Below are 19,718 nucleotides of genomic sequence, written 5' to 3'. Positions count from 1 at the left end.
AAGGCTTATAACTCGAAAATTATGTATCACATCTTAAACATTATAATTACTTATGACAGATAGATATCACAGTAGGTACGTACTACTAGAAACAGACAAATGTTCACAAAGGCAGGCTTTGCATTGCAAGAGGGGTCGATTGCGCGGGCCGAGACCGGCAAAAGGCATTTGCTTTTATTTCTTTGGCGCGGAAAAAAGTCCACACCCGCCCTGCACCGCCTCGCCATGCGCCACGCACCGACGCGACGCAGACTCGGCGCCGGCCGCCGCTCGTGCCGAATTCACTTTCATTTGCGACATCATATTATCGAAGGTCACCGTGCACCGCGTATTGTTGACCCCGCGTGGCACGTGACCGCTGCCACCGCACCGTACAACACGGTGCCTACTGGTAAGTTAAACTTACACTTTATTATTCTATCGTTTCTCCTAAATTTATCAATTCCATTTCATTCGTTACTCAGTGTCGAAACTTGTGTACTTTTTGCATTTCGCGGTCGTTTTGTTTAGCAAACGTCTGTTGGAGCCGACGAGGCGGCGAATGAAGTGATATGAGTTGAGTAGCGCGAGAGGGTTAACCGCGCAAGTTTACAATGTAAGCTCCACCTCTGACAGGTGACATGGGATTATATACACTATCATCACCTCATAGAGGCTACTATTGGGTCGATAACACATGAATAGAGCTGAACTTTCAAAACTTAAACCGCGGGAATTTTATCTAACAAAGTTTGTTTAAGGAAGTACTTGAATTTACATGACGCTTGGTTTCTGCAATTCAGAAAATAAGTAAAAAGATTCGAGCCATACCTCTGCCGGGAATAGAAAGAGAGGGAAATCTACTTTGCACTCTTCATTCGTGTACCATTCGAGAAAAAATTCAATAAATCTCGCTTCCTTTTGTCTAATTAGCTAACAGCTATACGTATTAATTATGCCGCAACCGAGTGTATGATTATCTACGTGTAATATATTAATTATTATGCATTACAGAATTTAAGAATTGTTTGATTTATGAAAACAACTCCATTAATAAATGTTTTTCAGGCGATGCCAGGCTACGGTCAGCCTTACGTGAAGTCTGACGCATTTCCTGGTATTCATAGTAACACTGATGGTTCACACAATTCTTTCATTCACAATGTTTCGGCACATTTATTGGATAATTTGCAGGTAAGTTCTATAATTATAAAAGCATACGTTAAAGTGAACATTGGCTTTCTCACTCCTGCAATAAATATTAAGTTTATTTACTGATGTCCTAGGCGGTAAACGCAATGTAAAGTTACTCCAAGCTTAAATTTTCTTCTCACTGTCATGTAATTCTGTTGTGACAAAGGTAAGATAAAAACAAATTTAAATTGCGAATAACTTTACTTCGCGTTTATTAAAGAGTTTGACAGTGATAGTTTACTTGGCTTGTTTAAGAGTTAATAATAGCTCTTATTTTATTTTATATCTAAACTGTAAATATAGCACTTTTGTGCACCAACGTGAAAATAGATTGGAGTGGGAAAGTTTTCTATAACTGTAATTGAAAAAGGGGTGTACTTAGGGGTAGATATATATATTGATTTTATGGTAAAAATATTTATTTACTTAAGGTACTAAATTAATCTATGACACTTGTTAAATAACTATAATTAATGTTTCTACTTGTGAGTACGCGGATCTCTACGATTAATTGGTTAAAATTGTTACTCGGACCAGTCAAGTAATGGTTATAGACGAATGGTTACTGGTAACTAGGACCGGACCGAACAATGGTTACACGCGTACTGCCTTTCTGAAGGCAGTACGCGTGTACGCGCGAACACATGGTTATAAATAATGATTTTTATCTACTAAGCAATATGTATTTGTAATATAATGCTGTTCGATGGATTTACTTTGAACATACTCCCGAGCACAAAAGAAAAAATAACAATAGCAGGTAATATCAAAATATCTCTAAATTATAAAACTATTGCTTATACTAAACAACAATAACAGTAATAATGTAAGAAAAAACGAATGTAAAAACATACTTAAATAAAACTAATAATACTAAAATTACAATAAATTTCAAAATATAATTGTCATACTAAAGTGTCCTCGTACAGAACGCTACTTCGATTGACTCTCGGCCATCTTTTCGCGAAGTTTGGCAAACGAATTCCACCTTCGCACGACACGCCGCAAGTTAGGATATCATCCCCACCATCTGGATGTGAAGCGGTCCTCCACAGTGCGGTTTTCAAGGAGCTTTCTTCCACGTACTACAATGCTGTGGAATGAACTTCCTTGTGCGTGTTTCCGGGACAATACGACATGGGTACCTTCAAAAAAAGCGCGTACACCTTCCTTAAAGGCCGGCAACGCTCCTGTGATTCCTCTTGCTGTGAATCGTTCAAGATTGTGGGCGGCGTGATCACTTAACATAAGGTGACCCGTACGCTCGTTTGTCCTCCTATTCCATAAAAAAATAAAACGATCACTATCACTTATATTAGGTAATTCAGTGACACTCAGCTGACGGTCATCTGTACTCTGCTTTCGTTTTCACGATATCACTATCACTGGTTCACTGGTAAAGTCACTAGACACCTGCAGCTATGCCGAGCGCGAACCGTCCCGAGGCCGTGGCAACACCTTCCTCTCCTGCAGATCTATGTGGTTACTCCACATAAGCCGTCAATTATCATCACATAACTTATTGTGTAGTGGTGAATGTCATGCAAAGAAATATCATTCACTGCCGCTTTACAATTTTTTAAGATTTTTATTTCCTTTTGAAGTGCCACTAATGATGTATTGGTCTCATTAAGGTCATCATAAAATAATCTTTCCTTAGATATATTAAGGCTTATGATATAGTTTATTGGGTCGATTTCTTGAGGAATATATAAATGTGGTGCAACACTGATTTTGTTGGATTGGTGTCGTAGTGAGCGCAATGTTAAATCTTTCCCTCTTATTATACAATTGTCACTCATAAAGATTACACCGGCACGATGTAATTGCTGTAGGGTAACATGTTCATCACAAATAATTCTAATTGTATAAACACCACAACAGAAATATAGGTATTTATTTAATTATTGGTAATCAACAGCGTTACAGTAAACGTTAATAAACAATAATATAAAACATAATTCTTACGGCCATTATAGATTACTCATATTGACAATATTATTTTACAATAGTTTTACAACAAGATATATTACAGAACAACTGCCTCTTGTGTTTCTTATTTACTGTGTGTATGTTTGTGTGTGGGTGTGAAAGCGTATGTGTGTGGTTAGTAGATAATAATATGTATATATTTTAAACAAATGAGTAAGGCACTGCTTTTGACTTGTGTAATTTAATAATTTCACGCTTCAATTTATCCTTTTCTACCATGAAGATATCTAGAATATCATAGTAATTATTTTTAATCCTGCAAACAATCGAGTTTTTATAATAGTTCGTTTTGGTACGTGGTGCAACCAGGAGTTTCGTATGACGTGTTCTATATTGTGGTACATTAAACGATAGGGCACTTAATAATTCAGAACAGTTTGTATTGCCTGACAATAAAGAATGTAGAAACATTACATCTTGTTGGTTTCGGCGGAGTTCCAGTGGGTCTATATTAAAAAATCTACATGCTTCATCGTATGACGTGTAGGGATGATATGCTTTGTAACATAAATATTTTAGGATGTTTTTTGTACGGCTAAATGTTTTGTATGTAAGTTGTATAGTGTAGAGACCAGATATTGGTTGCATATTCTAGTAGACTTCTAACAAGTGCGAAATATAAAATTTTTATTCATTTGATATTATAAAAAGTTTTGCAGGTACGTTTAACAAAGTCCAATTGCTTAAGGGCCTTATCTTTAGTTATGTCCATATGATGAGTTAAACTCATTTTATAATCAAAGTATATTTCCAAATCTCTTACTGTTGTAGCTCATTTTATTAAGTGATTATCTATTTTATACTCATATTTATATATTTGTTTCTTACGTGTAAAACATACGCCCAAGCATTTATCTGCATTTATCGATATTCTATTTAGTTTATAATACTCTGACAAGTTATTTAAGTCTTCTTGTAATCGAACGCAGTCATTAAGGCAACCAACTTTTATGAAAAATTTTTTGTCATCGGCAAATAGTAAATGTTTTTAATTTTTTATCCACAAATCAATATCAAATAGGTAAGCGTTATACAAGAGAGGCCCTAAAATAGATCCTTGTGGTACACCAGACAGAATTTCTGTATAACTACTCTTGAAACTACCTGTAACTACTGCTTGCCTTCGTTTGGTAATGTACGATTTTATCCATCTATAGCGATCTCCCTGAATTCCTAGACCATGTAGTTTACGAAGTTGTATTATATGATCCACACGGTCAAATGCTTTTTGGAAATCTGTATAAATTGCATCTACTTGGTATCCATCATCCATACTGTTTAAAATAAAATCGAAAAAAAGAGCCAAGTTTGTTACTGTTGAGCGTTTTGGTACAAATCCATGTTGTGCTGAGGCATTTTTTTTCATAATAATTGGACAAATTTTATTAAATACAAATTTTTCAAATAGCTTTCCAAATGAATTCAGTATTGAAATAGGACAATATTGTTCAATTTTATTTCTAGGGCCGTTTTTATGAATAGGTACAATAAGGGCCTCCTTCAAATAGCCGGGAGTATTCCAAATGTATTAAGCGATAAATTGAAAATATGGGTCAGAGGTTCAGTCAGAGTTTTTGAACACTTTTGTAAAAATATGTTTGGCAATCCATCACTCCCTAGGCCTTTACTTACGTCCAATTTATTTAGTTTCTTGTAAACTTCTTCTTTAGTTACATTCATACCATTGCAAATAACATCAGATTCTGGTAAGAGTGGGAGATTGTATCTTGTCGCGGGTCTTAGAAACACACTTTCAATAAACTTACTAAAACCTTCACAAATATCCGGTTCTGTTGAAAAAAACTTGATTTCCTAGGCTAAGTGGATTAGGATATCCCAATTTTACTGTCTTGAATTTTTTATATGCGTCCATAAATGTTTTGGATTTTTTATGACATTATTTTGTAAGTGAATGTGAATGTGTGTGAATGTATGTGAGAATCGTAACATTCTCTAATAACTTGTTTTTCACGAGCTCGCAGTAAAGAAAATTCATCATAATCCCTTGAATCCTTTTTCTTTTATCACTAACTCTTAACTTTCTTTCTTCATTTTCTGCTCCATATTGTCCTCCGTTCACGTCCGACCGATTTTTTTAATGTGATGTAAGAAAACGGTAAATATCACCGCCGCTCCAATGCAGATGGTAGCAATGGCATCGGTCGAACCATGATTATTCCAATTCTTGATATTATTAATCCTATAATCACACATATTAAATCAGTCTATGTCCCCTGGAATTTTCTCTGATAGCTGGAATGAAAAATCATTCCTCTACCCAAGCAACGTTTACCTTCAGCCTTTTCCGACTAAAATGCTTGAAAAATTGGTGCAGAAACTGTTTGTTTCTATATTTATATAGAAGTAAGAGATTTAAAATAAGAAATGTTTTACAGCAAGTTTTATCAAATTTCCTTGAAAATATAGTAATCTTTAAATATTTTTAACTTAAAAAAAGATAAAACAATAAAATAGTCACAATCAGCATAGTGTCAAAAAACTCATAATTTCAGCCGGAAGACGTCCACTGCTGGACAAAGGCCTTAAAAACTCAATTAACATTAATTATATGTACCTATATTTTAAAACGTTAATAATTTTTAATAACTTGTATTACCCCTCGCACTCTGCTTATGCTTCGATACGGTTTGGCATACTGAACACGAAGTTTCGGAGCCCATGTTGGGAATAATCTCCCATTCTTCTAACAGGGGCTGTTTTAGTACCCCGACGGTGGCAGGTAGTGGGCTGCGGCTTCTAATTAGCCTCCCAAGCTCATTCCAGACATGCTCAATCGGGTTTGATGGACTGTTTGATGGCCAAGCCATCACGTTGATACCAACCTCCTGAATATACTCTTGCACGATCTGAATCGTGTGTAGCCGGACATTATCATGTATCTTCATACCATCATCATCATATTTGCCAAATACGGGCACACTTATTGAGCATACCAGAGGCATATCTTTTCCAGTCAGAGTGCCATAGATAATGGTGCAGTACTGGTCTCTCTCTGAGACATACTTTAAGGTATCGCTCACCAGGCCGCCTGTAGACACTTCGCGTTCCATCAGAAGTCTAAAGTGGGAATCGAGACTCATCTGTGAACAAAATTCTTGACCATTCTTCTTCATCACATCGTTCAATTTGTGACGAGTGAAGAGTAACGAGATATCTAGTATCTGCCCATACTGATGTCATTTTGATGCAACTAAGTTTGCTTGAAATAAACTTTTTTTCTATTTAAATAAGGGACGAGACGAGTAGGACGTTCAGCTGATGGTAATTGATACGCCCTACCCATAACAATGCAGTGCCGCTCAGGATTCTTGAAAAACCCAAAAATTCTGAGCGGCACTACAATTGCGCTCATCACCTTAAGACATAAGATGCTAAGTTTCATTTGTCCAGTAATTTCACTAGCTACGGCGCCCTTCATACCGAAACACAGTAATGTTTACATATTAGGTACTGCTTCACGGCAGAAATAGGCGCCGTTGTGGTACCCATAATGTAGCCATCTTGTTGTGCAAGGGAACCTCTCACTGGTGTGCCACAAGTACTTTGATAACCTTCAACATATAGAACGTTGTTTTAATGGTAAACTATGATCAGTTTTCAGGGGAGGAGCTGGTGGCGGTTCCAGCGGCCCCCACGGCTACTCCCGTCGGCGAGGACCTCCCAGCGCCCAGCGACACCTCTCTGGCGATGTTGCAGCCGGCCAAGAATGCTGCGGTGGGTAGCCGGCCCGTTCACACCGTTGATTACGTTGACCTTGGTGCAGCGAGTTACGGAAATGATATTGGAACAGATTAATTGTAGTTGGTATATCATTTAGAAATGGGATTTTTTTTTCGTTACAATAATTAGGCCTTGTGGATAGTACCTACTTATAATATTTTATTCATTATTATAACACTAGAAATAAGGTATTTCTTGTAACTAATTTTAGTAGGCTTCATAAGATACATAAAAGCTTTAAGGGTAAATGTATCCACTTTTATAATAAAGTCCCAGCCACTCTTATAATATAATAAATTTCAATGTTTTCTTAAAAAATGGCTCCGTCGTAAATCCTACTACTCCACATCTGAATATCTTAGTGATCGGACAGCCTGGGACTAGATTATGATTATTTTATAGCAATAACAATGACAGTACAATATGATTGTATATTTTATTGAAAAGAGCGCAAAAAAAGAATGCCTGGAGATTTCGTGCGCAGCTCTTCTCTCTCAGAGCGGCATTTGTTTCCAAAGCGGTGGTAGTGTTAGAAATGACATAAAAAAGAATCAAATTTGAGAAAAAAAATGCCTTCTTATGCCTTTTAAAACTGTCTTTGAAAATTCTACCAGTATGATATAAATAAAACCTTTCTTTCCGTATAGATGATGGAACACCACCACATATCTAGCGACAATGTCTTGGATGGTTCAGAGTTTGCTCCACTATTTGCAGTTAAAGATGAGCCTCTGTCGGACGGAGGTAAGTGGCCACTTCTGATAATTTTATTTATGCATTTGTTTGTGACTAAGAAGTTAGAAATAAATCAAACACGTATATTTCTCCCAATATGTATTTTAGTTACAATAGTACAGCAATACTTATTCTTAAAATGTTAAACTACAGTTGGGAGACAGGAGCTCAAACTAGGTAAAACCTGTGCTGAGTCTCCTGGCCCCCCCACTCTTAACTAATTATATAATTGCATTTTACTGTCTATATTATTGAGACTAAATATAAAATATGTTTGTGTGTTAAACGTTTTTGTATGAGAAGTTAGGTATAGATTTGGACAGTTAATTACTACTTATATTATGTATCTTCATCAACAATAGTTGTAGTAAAATATGGCTGAAAATGGGAAGAAATAAATCTCATAAACAGTTAGATATCAGCCATTCTTCAACGAAACACCGAACGTAATAAATTCTTCGTTCAAGATCGATATGACATATATCATCTACAACTTTACGCAGTTCTGATGACCTGATATCCTATTCTATAAAATTGAGTGTTTCAAATTTCATTTTCATTGAATGTCTCCAAAAAAGTCTGACAAAAATTGAGCTTAAGATAATAAAAATTAGTTAGTTCATTATCCCAACACTCTACTCAAATCAAATTCAAGCTGCTGTATCATTATTAATTCTGTTTCATTTTTATTTATTTAAATCACTCATTGGACGTCAAAAACTAGCACCTATTCGAATATTTATGCCTCAGACCAGAAGAACGGGCGCAAGAAACTCAGCGGGCTTCATTTTTCTTAATAAAATTTCGTAATCTTTTCGTGCAATAAAATTTATTAATTAAATAGCCGAGGGCGGCCATTCCACTCATAGGTATCAATCATTAAGAAGGTCACACGGTCTGTCCTAGTCTAATCCTCATTTGCAGCACAAAGATGGTATTAATATGTGCTTTGTTATGGAAAAGGAGGACAAACGAGCGTACGGGTCACCTTGCGTGCCACCCACATTCTCTTGCAACACCAGAGGAATCACAGGAGCGTAGCCGGCCTTTAAAGGAGGTTGGCTGCATTACCCAATATTATTATACCATAGTGTAATACTATGAAAATAACTAACTAAAGTATCTATGTCAGTTAATAATCTAATCTTTAAACACGTATGCTGCAGAACTGGGTCTATTAGGCAATCCTAAATTATGGGGTAATATATTATGACGTCATCAGTTCGGTATCCAGGTTCTATTAAAAAGCTGACAATCTCAGCGATAGTAAACGATTGACATAAGATGGCAAATCATTGCACTGTCACGAGAACATTGTCATCTACGGTAGTAGTAAGACAACCTGCTGCAAGCTGTTTTTTGTATGTCAAACAAATATGTAGTAATTTGGTTGCACGGTTTCAGAGGGTCAACTTGCCAGCGGTGATGATACAAGTGATTCCAGTTGTAGCACATTGGAGCACACCACTAGACCAACGGCGAAGTCCTGGACCCAGCAAGATATGGATAAGGCTCTCGACGCACTCAAAAACCGTCACATGAGTCTAACTAAGGTACATTAGATAAAAAAATGCAATTGACATAATATTAGTGCAATTCTATAAGACAGAATCACTCACGGCTGCTTTAAAAATTCAAACGCTAGTTAAAATTATTTTTAGTTTAGGTTAAATTTCCACCGTCGATTGATCCACAACCTGCATTTCAAATCAATAAGGCAATTTAAATTTTCGTATCCATAAAAGCTTATCCCTTACACTCCTATAAAATATACTAAAGATAAAAATAAGTTGTCTAAAAGAAAGGCAAAATCGCCAATTTAGGATTGCGAGTGAATGTAGAAAGCAGACGTTGGGGAGGTTTTTTTTTGAGGCAAACGGGTAAGAGACTCAAGTGTTGAGAAGTGGTAAGACCACCGCCCGTGGGCATTAACATTAACTTTAATTATTTTATTTTGACCTCAAACAATCATAAAATAATAATATTATATTACTAATATACAGGAGATTTAAAACGGCAACGAAGAGGTTCTATGTGTGTCTTCAGATTTAACATCTGTGAATAATTGAGGCCTCATTCACACAAACTATTAACGTCTGTTAAAAATTGTTGATCAACTGTCTCACCATTTCGACACACGAATGTTTTTTCATATTTTGGCAATTTAAAATCGCGACGATGCTACGGTCAATTAATGTGTACTAAAACGTAAAAAGTAAACGTCAAGAGAAAATATATAATATATAAAACTGTGTCCATATTCGTGTTTAATCTGACGATTAGGTTTATGTATAATATGTGCAATATGTTAAAAATCATACTTCTTAGACACAAAAGGCCTTACAACTAAACTTGTTACATAAGAAATGGATATCATCCCCACCATCTGGATGCGTGGCGGTCCTCCACAGTGCGGTTTTCAAGGAGCTTTCTTCCACGTACTACAAAGCTGTGGAATGAGCTTCCTTGTGCGGTGTTTCCGGGACGATACGACATGGGTACCTTCAAAAAAAGCGCGTACACCTTCCTTAAAGGCCGGCAACGCTCTTGTGATTCTTCTGGTGTTGCAAGAGAAGGTGGGCGGCGGTGATCACTTAACACCAGGTGACCCGTACGCTCGTTTGTCCTCCTATTCACTAAAAAAAAAACTCCAGAATTATCATTGTATTGAATGTGTTGTCAGCGTTATAGATAACATATTCAACATTTGCTGTTTCTTGGTTTGTTCTCCGGTATAACTGTATACCAAGTTTATTTGAAGGCCGAAAATGTCCAGCGTTAATATTAATTTGTAATGAAGAGTGCGAAAATTGCCCGAAATGATTTTCGGCGAATTCTATAGATACTTGTTTTTATGTATAAGTATACATATCTCTATTAGACGCGCTGTTCTTTAGATAGCTTAGTCAATTGCACCTTACGCATTGTGAGGTAAAATTTGCGTTAAAAGATTTTTATTATGTTCATATTCACACTTTTATCTGTCACTTTTGTACGGAATCTTTTTAGACTGCGAATTGTATATACCATGTGGCTATGTGTAATTGTAGATTTCATGCTTTTAGTTTCAACGCCTCGTTATTTGAACGCTCGTGTGTAAGGGGCTTTATTTTGAACGAATTTTTGGTTTTGGTTATTTTTCTTAGGTTATATATTAAGGCTATGGTCACATTTTCAGTTACAATTATTTGTGTATAAACATATAATATTAATGAGAATTAATTAAAATATTACAGGCATCAAGTACCTACGGTATTCCATCTACGACGCTCTGGCAACGAGCACACAGATTGGGTATTCATACCCCCAAAAAGGAGGGCAGTTCTAAATCGTGGAGCGAAGATGACCTTAAGTGTGCCCTTGATGCGTTGAGGAATGGAGCCATATCTGCCAATAAAGCTAGCAAAGCTTATGGTTAGTTAAACGTATATATATCTATACTTAAGTACGTTTGTAATACATATATAGGTACTCTGTGTGACTGTGGCGATCAGAAATCTTACTGTTAAGAATATACTTTACTTAGATTTTAACCTAATGATTAAAACTCAAATTTTTGAAGTGTAAACTTCTTTAGCGGCGTTGAGCACTTTTCTTGTTATGAGTATAAAATGTTAAACTCGCGTCAGGACACGTGACCTGGTCGAAAATTCGTAAGACAGTCGTGGATTTTTCTGAGACATAAACTTTTTAATGTATGTAATTTTTATTTATTTTTTTAAAGCATCACAAAATCCACAGAACTTAAATTAGGTTATAATAATACTATTTTGTAGGACTTACATCTAATAACGGATTTACAATATTTATAATAAGAAATGATATTTGTGCGTGTGGGGTTTGGTGAGAGTGCGTGTGCGTGTGTGTGTGTGTGTGTGTGTGTGTGTGTGTGTGTGTGTGTGTGTGTGTGTGTGTGTGTGTGTGTGTGTGTGTGTGTTGTGAATTATTCTAAATGTAACCTTCCTTTAGATTTTTATTAACACTCCTTTTAAAGCAGCCTTTACTGTTATTAAAAAGTTCAGTACTGTTGAATTACTTATTATAATATAATTGTAATACTTCTGAAGTGTTAATTTTTTTATGTATTTAACCACATAAATGCTAGTTCTTTTATACTTACTTATAAATCAAGTTATTCGTGCAAAATTATTCCCTAACCATTCCAAAATATTCATAAATGCACTACGTTAATGTTCAAGTTTTGACTTCTGTCGGTACTCCCGGAGGGCAACCCTCTTTTTATGTTCTGGCTTTCTTCAACACACCAGTCTAAAACATTTTTTGCCATTTCTCGTGCTTGGCGATAAATGATTTCGGAACGGAAACTGATGGACTGGGATCAGTCATTATTAAAATAAAAAAAAAAAACACGGTATCGGAACTTTAACTCGATAACACCGTAAGCGACGACTACGCCAGGCCCCGACTGCATTCAACTCGCGCGCTAACTGTAGGTTGATAATTTTGCTCACGCCAACGCCAGTGAAGTTTCATATTTTTTAGTTACCTATACCTACTACTTGCACTATTATATATTTTTTTTTTTCCTTTTCTGTCAACAAGATTATGTTGTACGTCATTGCTATTTAGTGATGTGAATTGAATAATAGTTTGGAGTTTCTTTTCACCTTACATAAAATCCTGGATGTTTTTAAGTTTATTTACTTTTAAGTATAGTATATGTACATATATTAATCGAATTTTTTTCGATGTCTTTTGCCAATCTTCTAAGTAGTGACAAGATCCCGTTTATACTGTAGAAATTTTGGGACTGGGGAAAAAACTACTTGTTTTAGCAGTTTGACACTGTTTAAAGAATTCTGAAGAGACAGAAGCAGGCGAAAATGTGAAGGTGTAAGGCTGAGCTATATGGCGGACACCTCCCAGCCAAAGTCTTAAAATTAATATGTCCTGAGTGGACTAATGCATTTGTCATCTAGCGTTATCATTTTAAATGACAACATTCTTTCTATTAATCAATTTCGACCGCTTTCTCTCAAAAACTCGCTTTAATCTTTTCATTTGTGGCAGTAGATATCCGAATCGATGTTTCTGCCCGATGGTAAAAGCTCATAATAAACAGGTGCCTATTTCACTCCCACCATACCATACTCCCACCTTAGGTCCAGTTAACCCGTGTTTTGCTACAGCCTGTGAAGCCTGACCGACCTTTTTCGGACGTTCTTGTTTTATGTAATTCATTTTTCATCACCGGTTTTCAATCTCTTCAAAAACGGTTCGGTTTCATTAAGTGTCAATGAAGAATCTCAAATGAGTTCTTACACCGTACATAAGTTTTCTTTCAGTGAGCTCGAGTTGCACGCTCGTGGAAATATTGATCTTTTTTGTCTAGCTTTTTTTAATGGGTTAAAACTGTTTGCGGTCAATTGCCAGCTATGTCGTCAAAAATTTGCAAGGTGCATCTTGGAAATCAGAATTCTCGGATTGAAGGTGCTTAAACCATCTTTGTGTAACCTAGTTACATAACTGTAACTAGGCTGACACTGCATAAACGTCAATTTTTTTTACTGCTTGTGTTGCATACAATATACGAAAAAAACCTATTGGTTGGGAAAATGTTAAAATATTAATCAAAATAAAGAGAACTTATAATACATATAATATTTGTTACTACGTACTTGCCCAACTACACAACTACCCATGCCACAACTCACCCCAAGGACTTTATCTTATAAAAATGTCACTTCCAAAATAGTGACCAACTGTTTTTCCAAAATTTCTACTCATTAAATAGCGGAATAGTTAAAGTTTCAATCCATGTCCAACTACTGAGTTTTCGACTGATAATTCTCAATTTTTCTTCTTCTTCTTCAACCCTATTGCTATGTACAATTATTGTTGATCCCGCAGGAATACCCAGTAGCACGCTGTACAAGATAGCCCGGCGGGAAGGTATCCGTCTGTCCGCGCCGTTCAACGCTGCGCCCACCACGTGGCGCCGCGCCGACCTCGAGCGCGCTCTTCACGCCATCCGCTGCGGCGCCGCCACCGTGCAGCGTGCCGCCTCGCACTTCGGAATACCCACAGGTTTTTTAAAGTTATACTTCTTTTGGCACGTTAGGGAAAAATATTCAGAGCGAATTTCTACGATGCGCACGCACACACACGCAAATTGGACACCCTGATGTTATCTGGTCACTTAGACCATTTCCGCTACCATACTTACTCATACTTCCGCTACCAAGCCTCTTGTAACTCATGTTTACTCAACCAAAACCAATGGACGAGAAATAAATAATTATCCATTAGGTAAAATACAATATATTCATTGGTTGTATTTAATTTTCGAAGCAAGAAGTTCCAAGCAAAATGCGTGGTTGTGGAATGCCAGACTTAAAATGTATATACATCGAGACTCTAGTGAAACTTACTTATCTCTCACTCCGTAATACCTAACGTCTGATTGTTTTCATGAATACAAAATATGGTAGAATTATATGTTATAGTTAAAATCATTGTTAAATTATTTTATTTTTAAAACTACAGGAACACTGTATGGGCGATGTAAACGTGAAGGTATAGAGCTATCTCGCTCTAACCCCACGCCATGGTCTGAAGATGCCATGGGGGAAGCTTTAGAAGCTGTCAGGTTTGTTTGTTCGGTTTTAATATATTATCTAATTTATTACTAAATGAATCGTCAGAAGATTTATTTTACTCTTACCCCTTTAAAAAAACGTTGAATTTTATGTACGTAATAAAAACATTTAGATTTTTGGATAAACAGATATTTTCGTTCTTCTTGATAACAAATTATTCATTTCTAGGGTTGGACAAATGTCTATTAACCAAGCGGCGATTCATTTCAACTTACCGTACTCCTCGCTCTATGGACGGTTCAAGAGATGCAAGTATCAACCGTTGCAGGTCAGACTATAAATTAAAACTTTATAGAATTATGCATATTCTGTAGTCTTTGTTAAAAATTTAAATGTAGGTGAGTGCAAAACTGCAACGTAACTGCCGTAACAACGCAACGAGCCGAGAGTTAAATCCATATTTTTTGTGAGCCAATTGAATCAAAAGGTAGGGTTATGTATTGAACTATTTTATATTTTGAACTATTTGATCATAAATATACGTGATAGATAAGACTTATTGTGTCCCCTCTTATTTCGTGTCTGAAACTGAAGGCTTACTACATAATAATGGGGTAGAAATTGGTTGAAGAAAGAATTGGTGATCTTTTGGAAGAGAAGGTCTTTCTTTCGCGACTTTTATTTTAAAAACCCACCAGTTACGCTGAAATGGCTGTTTTGAGCCATATAATCCGAAATAAACTCAGCCGTTTATAGCAACCGTGTTTAAATCTTATGTTTGTAATATTTTATATTTTTTTTTCTAAAATCTTTTACATATGGGGGCAATCCATAAATTACGTCACACTTTAAGGGGGGAGGGGGCGCTAACCAAATGTAATATTGTTTGACAAGGAATAGGGGTAAAAAAGTTTTGTGACCTCACATGCCAAAATCTTATATATTACCTCGAAAGCAAAATTTAAAGAAATTTTTATAGCCCGATCTTTATTTATAGGCAAAGAAAATGTAACAGTACAACAATTATAGGTAAGGTTAAAGTAGTTGGCGAAACAGCTCGCTTTCCGATCTATACAAACATTTAGAATATACCTATATTCATTTTATTGCTTAAATAAAATCAAAATTGAAAAAAAAAATTGACGTCACATCGGGGGAGCGGTTTCACAAATGTGACCTGTGACTAGCACGAGCAGGGTTAAAAATCAAATATAAAAAAGTAAAAATTATGGATGGCCTTTTATTGCAATGTATCAAATTAACAACTACATAATCTGAAGGTAGGTATTGTCGGTTGTTACCTACCTTAGTAATAATTCCTCCTCCACTTCTACATTAAATTTCTTGTTGGTAAATAATTATTGATCGGAATATAGTGTTCAACTGATAAATTTTTCTTAATGTTCTGTGTTTTAAGGAGGTTCATCCGGTAGCTCCAGAACAGACGGAGGAGCAGAGTTTTACTGAGCCGAGTGCGGGGTTCTCATTCTACGACGTCCAACACGCGCTATGTGAGGGCGAAGCGCCCGTCTTCCACGAGCAGTTCTCCCATGCGCTACATTACACACATTGCGACGTCACCAGCTGAACTATTGCTGGTTGCTCGAGCTGGCAGCAACTACATAGTGGGGCTATGCACCATGTATTGGGCAAATTGAGTCACACGACCCACATCTCACATGAATGTTTTCAATTTGTGCGTGGAAGGATTTGTGTAATATGAATTGTGTTAAATTATATTTTCACATCTGCTAGACAATAATATCTAAGTAATTATATGTCACTAAATGTTAAAGTAAAGTAAGTCCTTATTACTTTTCAAAATGAAAAAGGTGGATAATATTATACAGATTCCCTCGGTATTAAAATGATTTCAATTTGGAATTTTGAAATATATGTATGAAAACTCGGAATATCATCTAAACAGGCCATTGACCTCTACTATATACCACTGGACTGGCGGCTGTCAAAGTGCTTTTGTGCCTGTTTGATACTCGCCATTTTGGTGCTGTTGGCCATGTAGCGAGAGTCTGCGGTACTAAAACTAGTGATGACAACTTAGAGGACAACATAAATGGTGAGAAACTATTTACAAAAAAAAAAAATCTATATTACGTTGATTCTTGTAGTATAAATAACTCGGAAAACGAACGAAATTAATTCAAAATGAAAAATTACTTCAGACTATTGTATGTTTCTTCGCAGCCATTTGTAATATACGTCAAAATTAGTTCTCTGGACTCGCGAGTGGCGCTTCATAGAGCCACATTAAATTTGCTGTCAAACTTTGTCAAACATATGGAACAGCCTGTCCAGTGGTATTTTTACAGGTCAGTGATATTTTGTAAAGAACTTTTGATGTTGTTTGGCCAATGAAATGCAGAATTCACTTATTTAGGACTCAACTTTAACTACTCTATATCTATCATTTTGATCTTGTTGTAGAAAAGATTTTGCTATCTGTCAAAATAGTTCTTTCTCAATACGAACAAAGCTGTTTGCCTAAACTGCAGCCGTGGGTTATAAAATTACTGGCGGTACTATGTTTTATAGTCGTCAGCGATAGGTGGCGTTCTGTGTCAGGTGACGCGATCACATCCGATTACAGACAGATTTTCAACCATTCCTCTTTAATGACGTTTTTCATCATTCATCTAGTATTTCTGAATACACAAAATTTTAGCAATAATATTGTCTACAACGAAAATTACAATTTTACTTTATACACAGTCAACCTTTACGCGCAAAAACGCGCGTAAACCTTAACGTCAATTGACACGGAACTGATTATTAAGCCGTGACGTCATTTTCTCTGATGTTGGTTACCATGACCATATTTTATGCTTTTATTTTTTTAAATATCCCACTAATCCAATTTTATATCCTTTCATCGTTATATTGTTTCAAACCATTTCATCTTTCACTTTATAATAGGTTAGTTACTGTCATTTTGATTATATGGTTAGAAGTAGATAGTTACACCGAGGCGAGCGCCAAATCCACAATTTTTTAATGTAGGTACCTAACTTAAAAATTAAATTGTGCGTGTATTGATTTATAAATATGTCTATACAAGTCATCGTTAATGTACCTACTCATAAATAGTTATAATTGTTGTTATATTTAGCTTTTATTTTATCGGTTGCTATTCCTCGGCTCGAGTTAATTAAACGGATTGCGATCAGTTATAGCAACATTTACCAGAGTAGGTACGCAATATTTTGTTTAAGGAAAAGGAGTATGAACTAGCGTCACCTGGTGTTAAGTGATCACCGCCGCCCACATATTCCTGCAACACTAGAGGAAACACGTTGCCGGCCTTTAAGGAAGGTGAACGCGCTTTTTTTGAAGGTACCCATGTCGTATCGTCCTGGAAACACCGCACAAGGAAGATCATTCCTCAGTTTTGTAGTACGTGGAGGAAAGCTCAGTCGTGGAGAACCGCCATACATCCAGATGGCGATAATATCGTAATATGTGGCGTGTCGTGCGAAGGTGGTATTCAGCGGCAGGAATCAGGTGAAACGACTCTTCGGAACACTCCCCGTGATAAATGCAATAGGTAGTAGACACACATTGAAGCGACGGCTCTATGCAATGCCAAGTGATCTTGTTCACTGACCACTAGGCCCCCGGAATGGCATTTACTGTTACAATAATATAATATATAACATTCATAAGAATAATATAATATTTAATTATACTTATATACAAATGTAAATGCAATGTATTACTTTGTAAGTATAGAACAAAAAATAGTTATATTTCGTATTATTTGTCTCGCCTTTGCTGAAGTTTTTACTTCACTTTTTTCACAGTTTTTTCTGTAGCATGACGTAGTATAAGTTATAAAATAAGCAATAATAATAGATAGGATTACATAGGTACGTAATATGAAGGTGAGCAGTGATGAAGTACACCTGTGTAATATATTATAAGAATCAATCTGTCCAATAGCGACGTAAATACGTAATTATATTGTGATAGATAAACAGACAACATAGATTGTAGGTATGTATACATATAAGTAAGTAGGTACCTATCATTTGATGTAACCGTAAATATAATACCTTTTTTGTGGGCTAGGAGTATGTTATCTGTAAAACCATATTTATTGCAAATGTTTACGTTATTACTGATAGGTGTTAAATAAAGGATAATTGCGATAAGTTTAATATGCAATGCATACCTAGGTGATTGTTGTTCAGAAAACTCAATCACGCTAAGAAAACCTAGTAGGTATAGTTTACCTACCCAGGTAAACTATGGTCGAATACGCTTTTGGGTCGAACTATTGTAGATTAATAAGTCAAAGTAGAAATCAGTAAGATAGTAATAAATAATAAAGATATTTGAATCCAATTGTTTATTGTTCATTACTTCAATTTTATTGTTCTACCTTATTGTCAAGTTCTATATATCTTATTAATTTAATTAGGTAAGTAGGTACTATTTCATATGTATAATTTCCTTTGGTATAAAAATTATCGTTCTTCGACTATTCACAATAAGGAATTTTATCCTGAGACCTGATGAATGTTACAGGTTCTGTCTCAAAAATGTCTCATATTTATCAACTAATGCAATTATAATTATTTATTTATTTTATTTATGTAGTATTTTTTTTAATAAAATTAATTTTAAAAAAAGCAAAAGGGACCTGAGTAAAATTTAACTTGCAAGATTTGATTACAGACAGACAACGGGACAGGTGAAACTAAATAAAAATGCTTGTCATAATAATAAAAATTTAAAAAAACGTGATAAAAAAATAAAGAAATTAAAAAAAAATCAAGACGTACTCCAGGCTCGAACCTGGGACCTTCTGCGTAAAAAGCATAAGAGATATTTCGCCATTGTTTTTACAGTTGCGGTGGAATAGCGGTTACCACTTATGCTTTTACTGTAACGATCATGGCGAAATTTCTTTTATGCTTTTATACATCTAGTGGTGGGGTGTTAGGTTATTATCGTTACGGAATTTCTGGATTCGGTCCCCACGCTCAAGGCCCACGATAAAAGCTATGCAATAGCTTAAAATATGTTTGTTTCACTATTTCAATAACTTGCATGTTTATTATACTTTCATTTGGGAACAAATTAAACTTTAAATTATATTAATTTGGCCGTATTACCTATAGCACATTAAATTACATATAAATTAAATGTGTTCAGTGTAAAAACGTAACATTATCTAGGAAGATTGATGACAGGTTTTGTACTTATTACCTTTTTAAAGTTTGTTCCTACGAACTGTGGTCGTGAGGCAAGTTTGCTGCTCTGTGCTCTGGTTCACTTTTTTTTTAAATCCATTCGATTTTTTTTATGAAAATAAGAGATGAGACGAGCAGGACGTTCAGCTGATCGTAATGGGCACCATTACGATGTAGTGCCGCTCAGGATTCTCGAAAAACCCCAAAAAAATCTGAGCGGCACTACAATAATTGCGCTCGTGACTTTGAGACAAGATGTTAAGTCTCATTACTTCAAGCATTATGTAAACCATATTTTCATCAA

The 19,718-nt window shown here is 35.7% G+C and overlaps 1 protein-coding gene across 2 annotated transcripts; it reads left to right on the top strand.

Moving 5' to 3' along the window:
- The first annotated feature begins 288 nt into the window (after window positions 1-288).
- On the top strand, window positions 289-18,545 carry LOC126976572 (uncharacterized). Of its 2 annotated transcripts, XM_050824959.1 has the most exons (10): window positions 289-391; window positions 1,048-1,173; window positions 6,781-6,900; window positions 7,554-7,650; window positions 9,046-9,194; window positions 10,878-11,055; window positions 13,513-13,689; window positions 14,149-14,251; window positions 14,430-14,529; window positions 15,619-18,545. In XM_050824959.1, the coding sequence occupies exons 2-10, from the start codon at window positions 1,051-1,053 to the stop codon at window positions 15,787-15,789; spliced, it is 1,218 nt and encodes a 405-aa protein (XP_050680916.1). In that variant the 5' UTR covers window positions 289-391; window positions 1,048-1,050; the 3' UTR covers window positions 15,790-18,545. The 2 variants fall into 2 exon arrangements, with proteins under 2 accessions (XP_050680916.1, XP_050680917.1); XM_050824960.1 differs by lacking the exon at window positions 289-391 and having other exon boundaries at window positions 1,048-1,096.
- The last annotated feature ends 1,173 nt before the right edge of the window (window positions 18,546-19,718 follow it).

Source organism: Leptidea sinapis, chromosome 41 (genome assembly GCF_905404315.1).
Source record: "Leptidea sinapis chromosome 41, ilLepSina1.1, whole genome shotgun sequence".
NCBI classification, from domain to species: Eukaryota; Metazoa; Arthropoda; class Insecta; order Lepidoptera; family Pieridae; genus Leptidea; species Leptidea sinapis.
The sequence above is the reverse complement of the archived record's forward strand: the minus strand, read 5'-3'. Positions and strand labels throughout refer to the sequence as shown.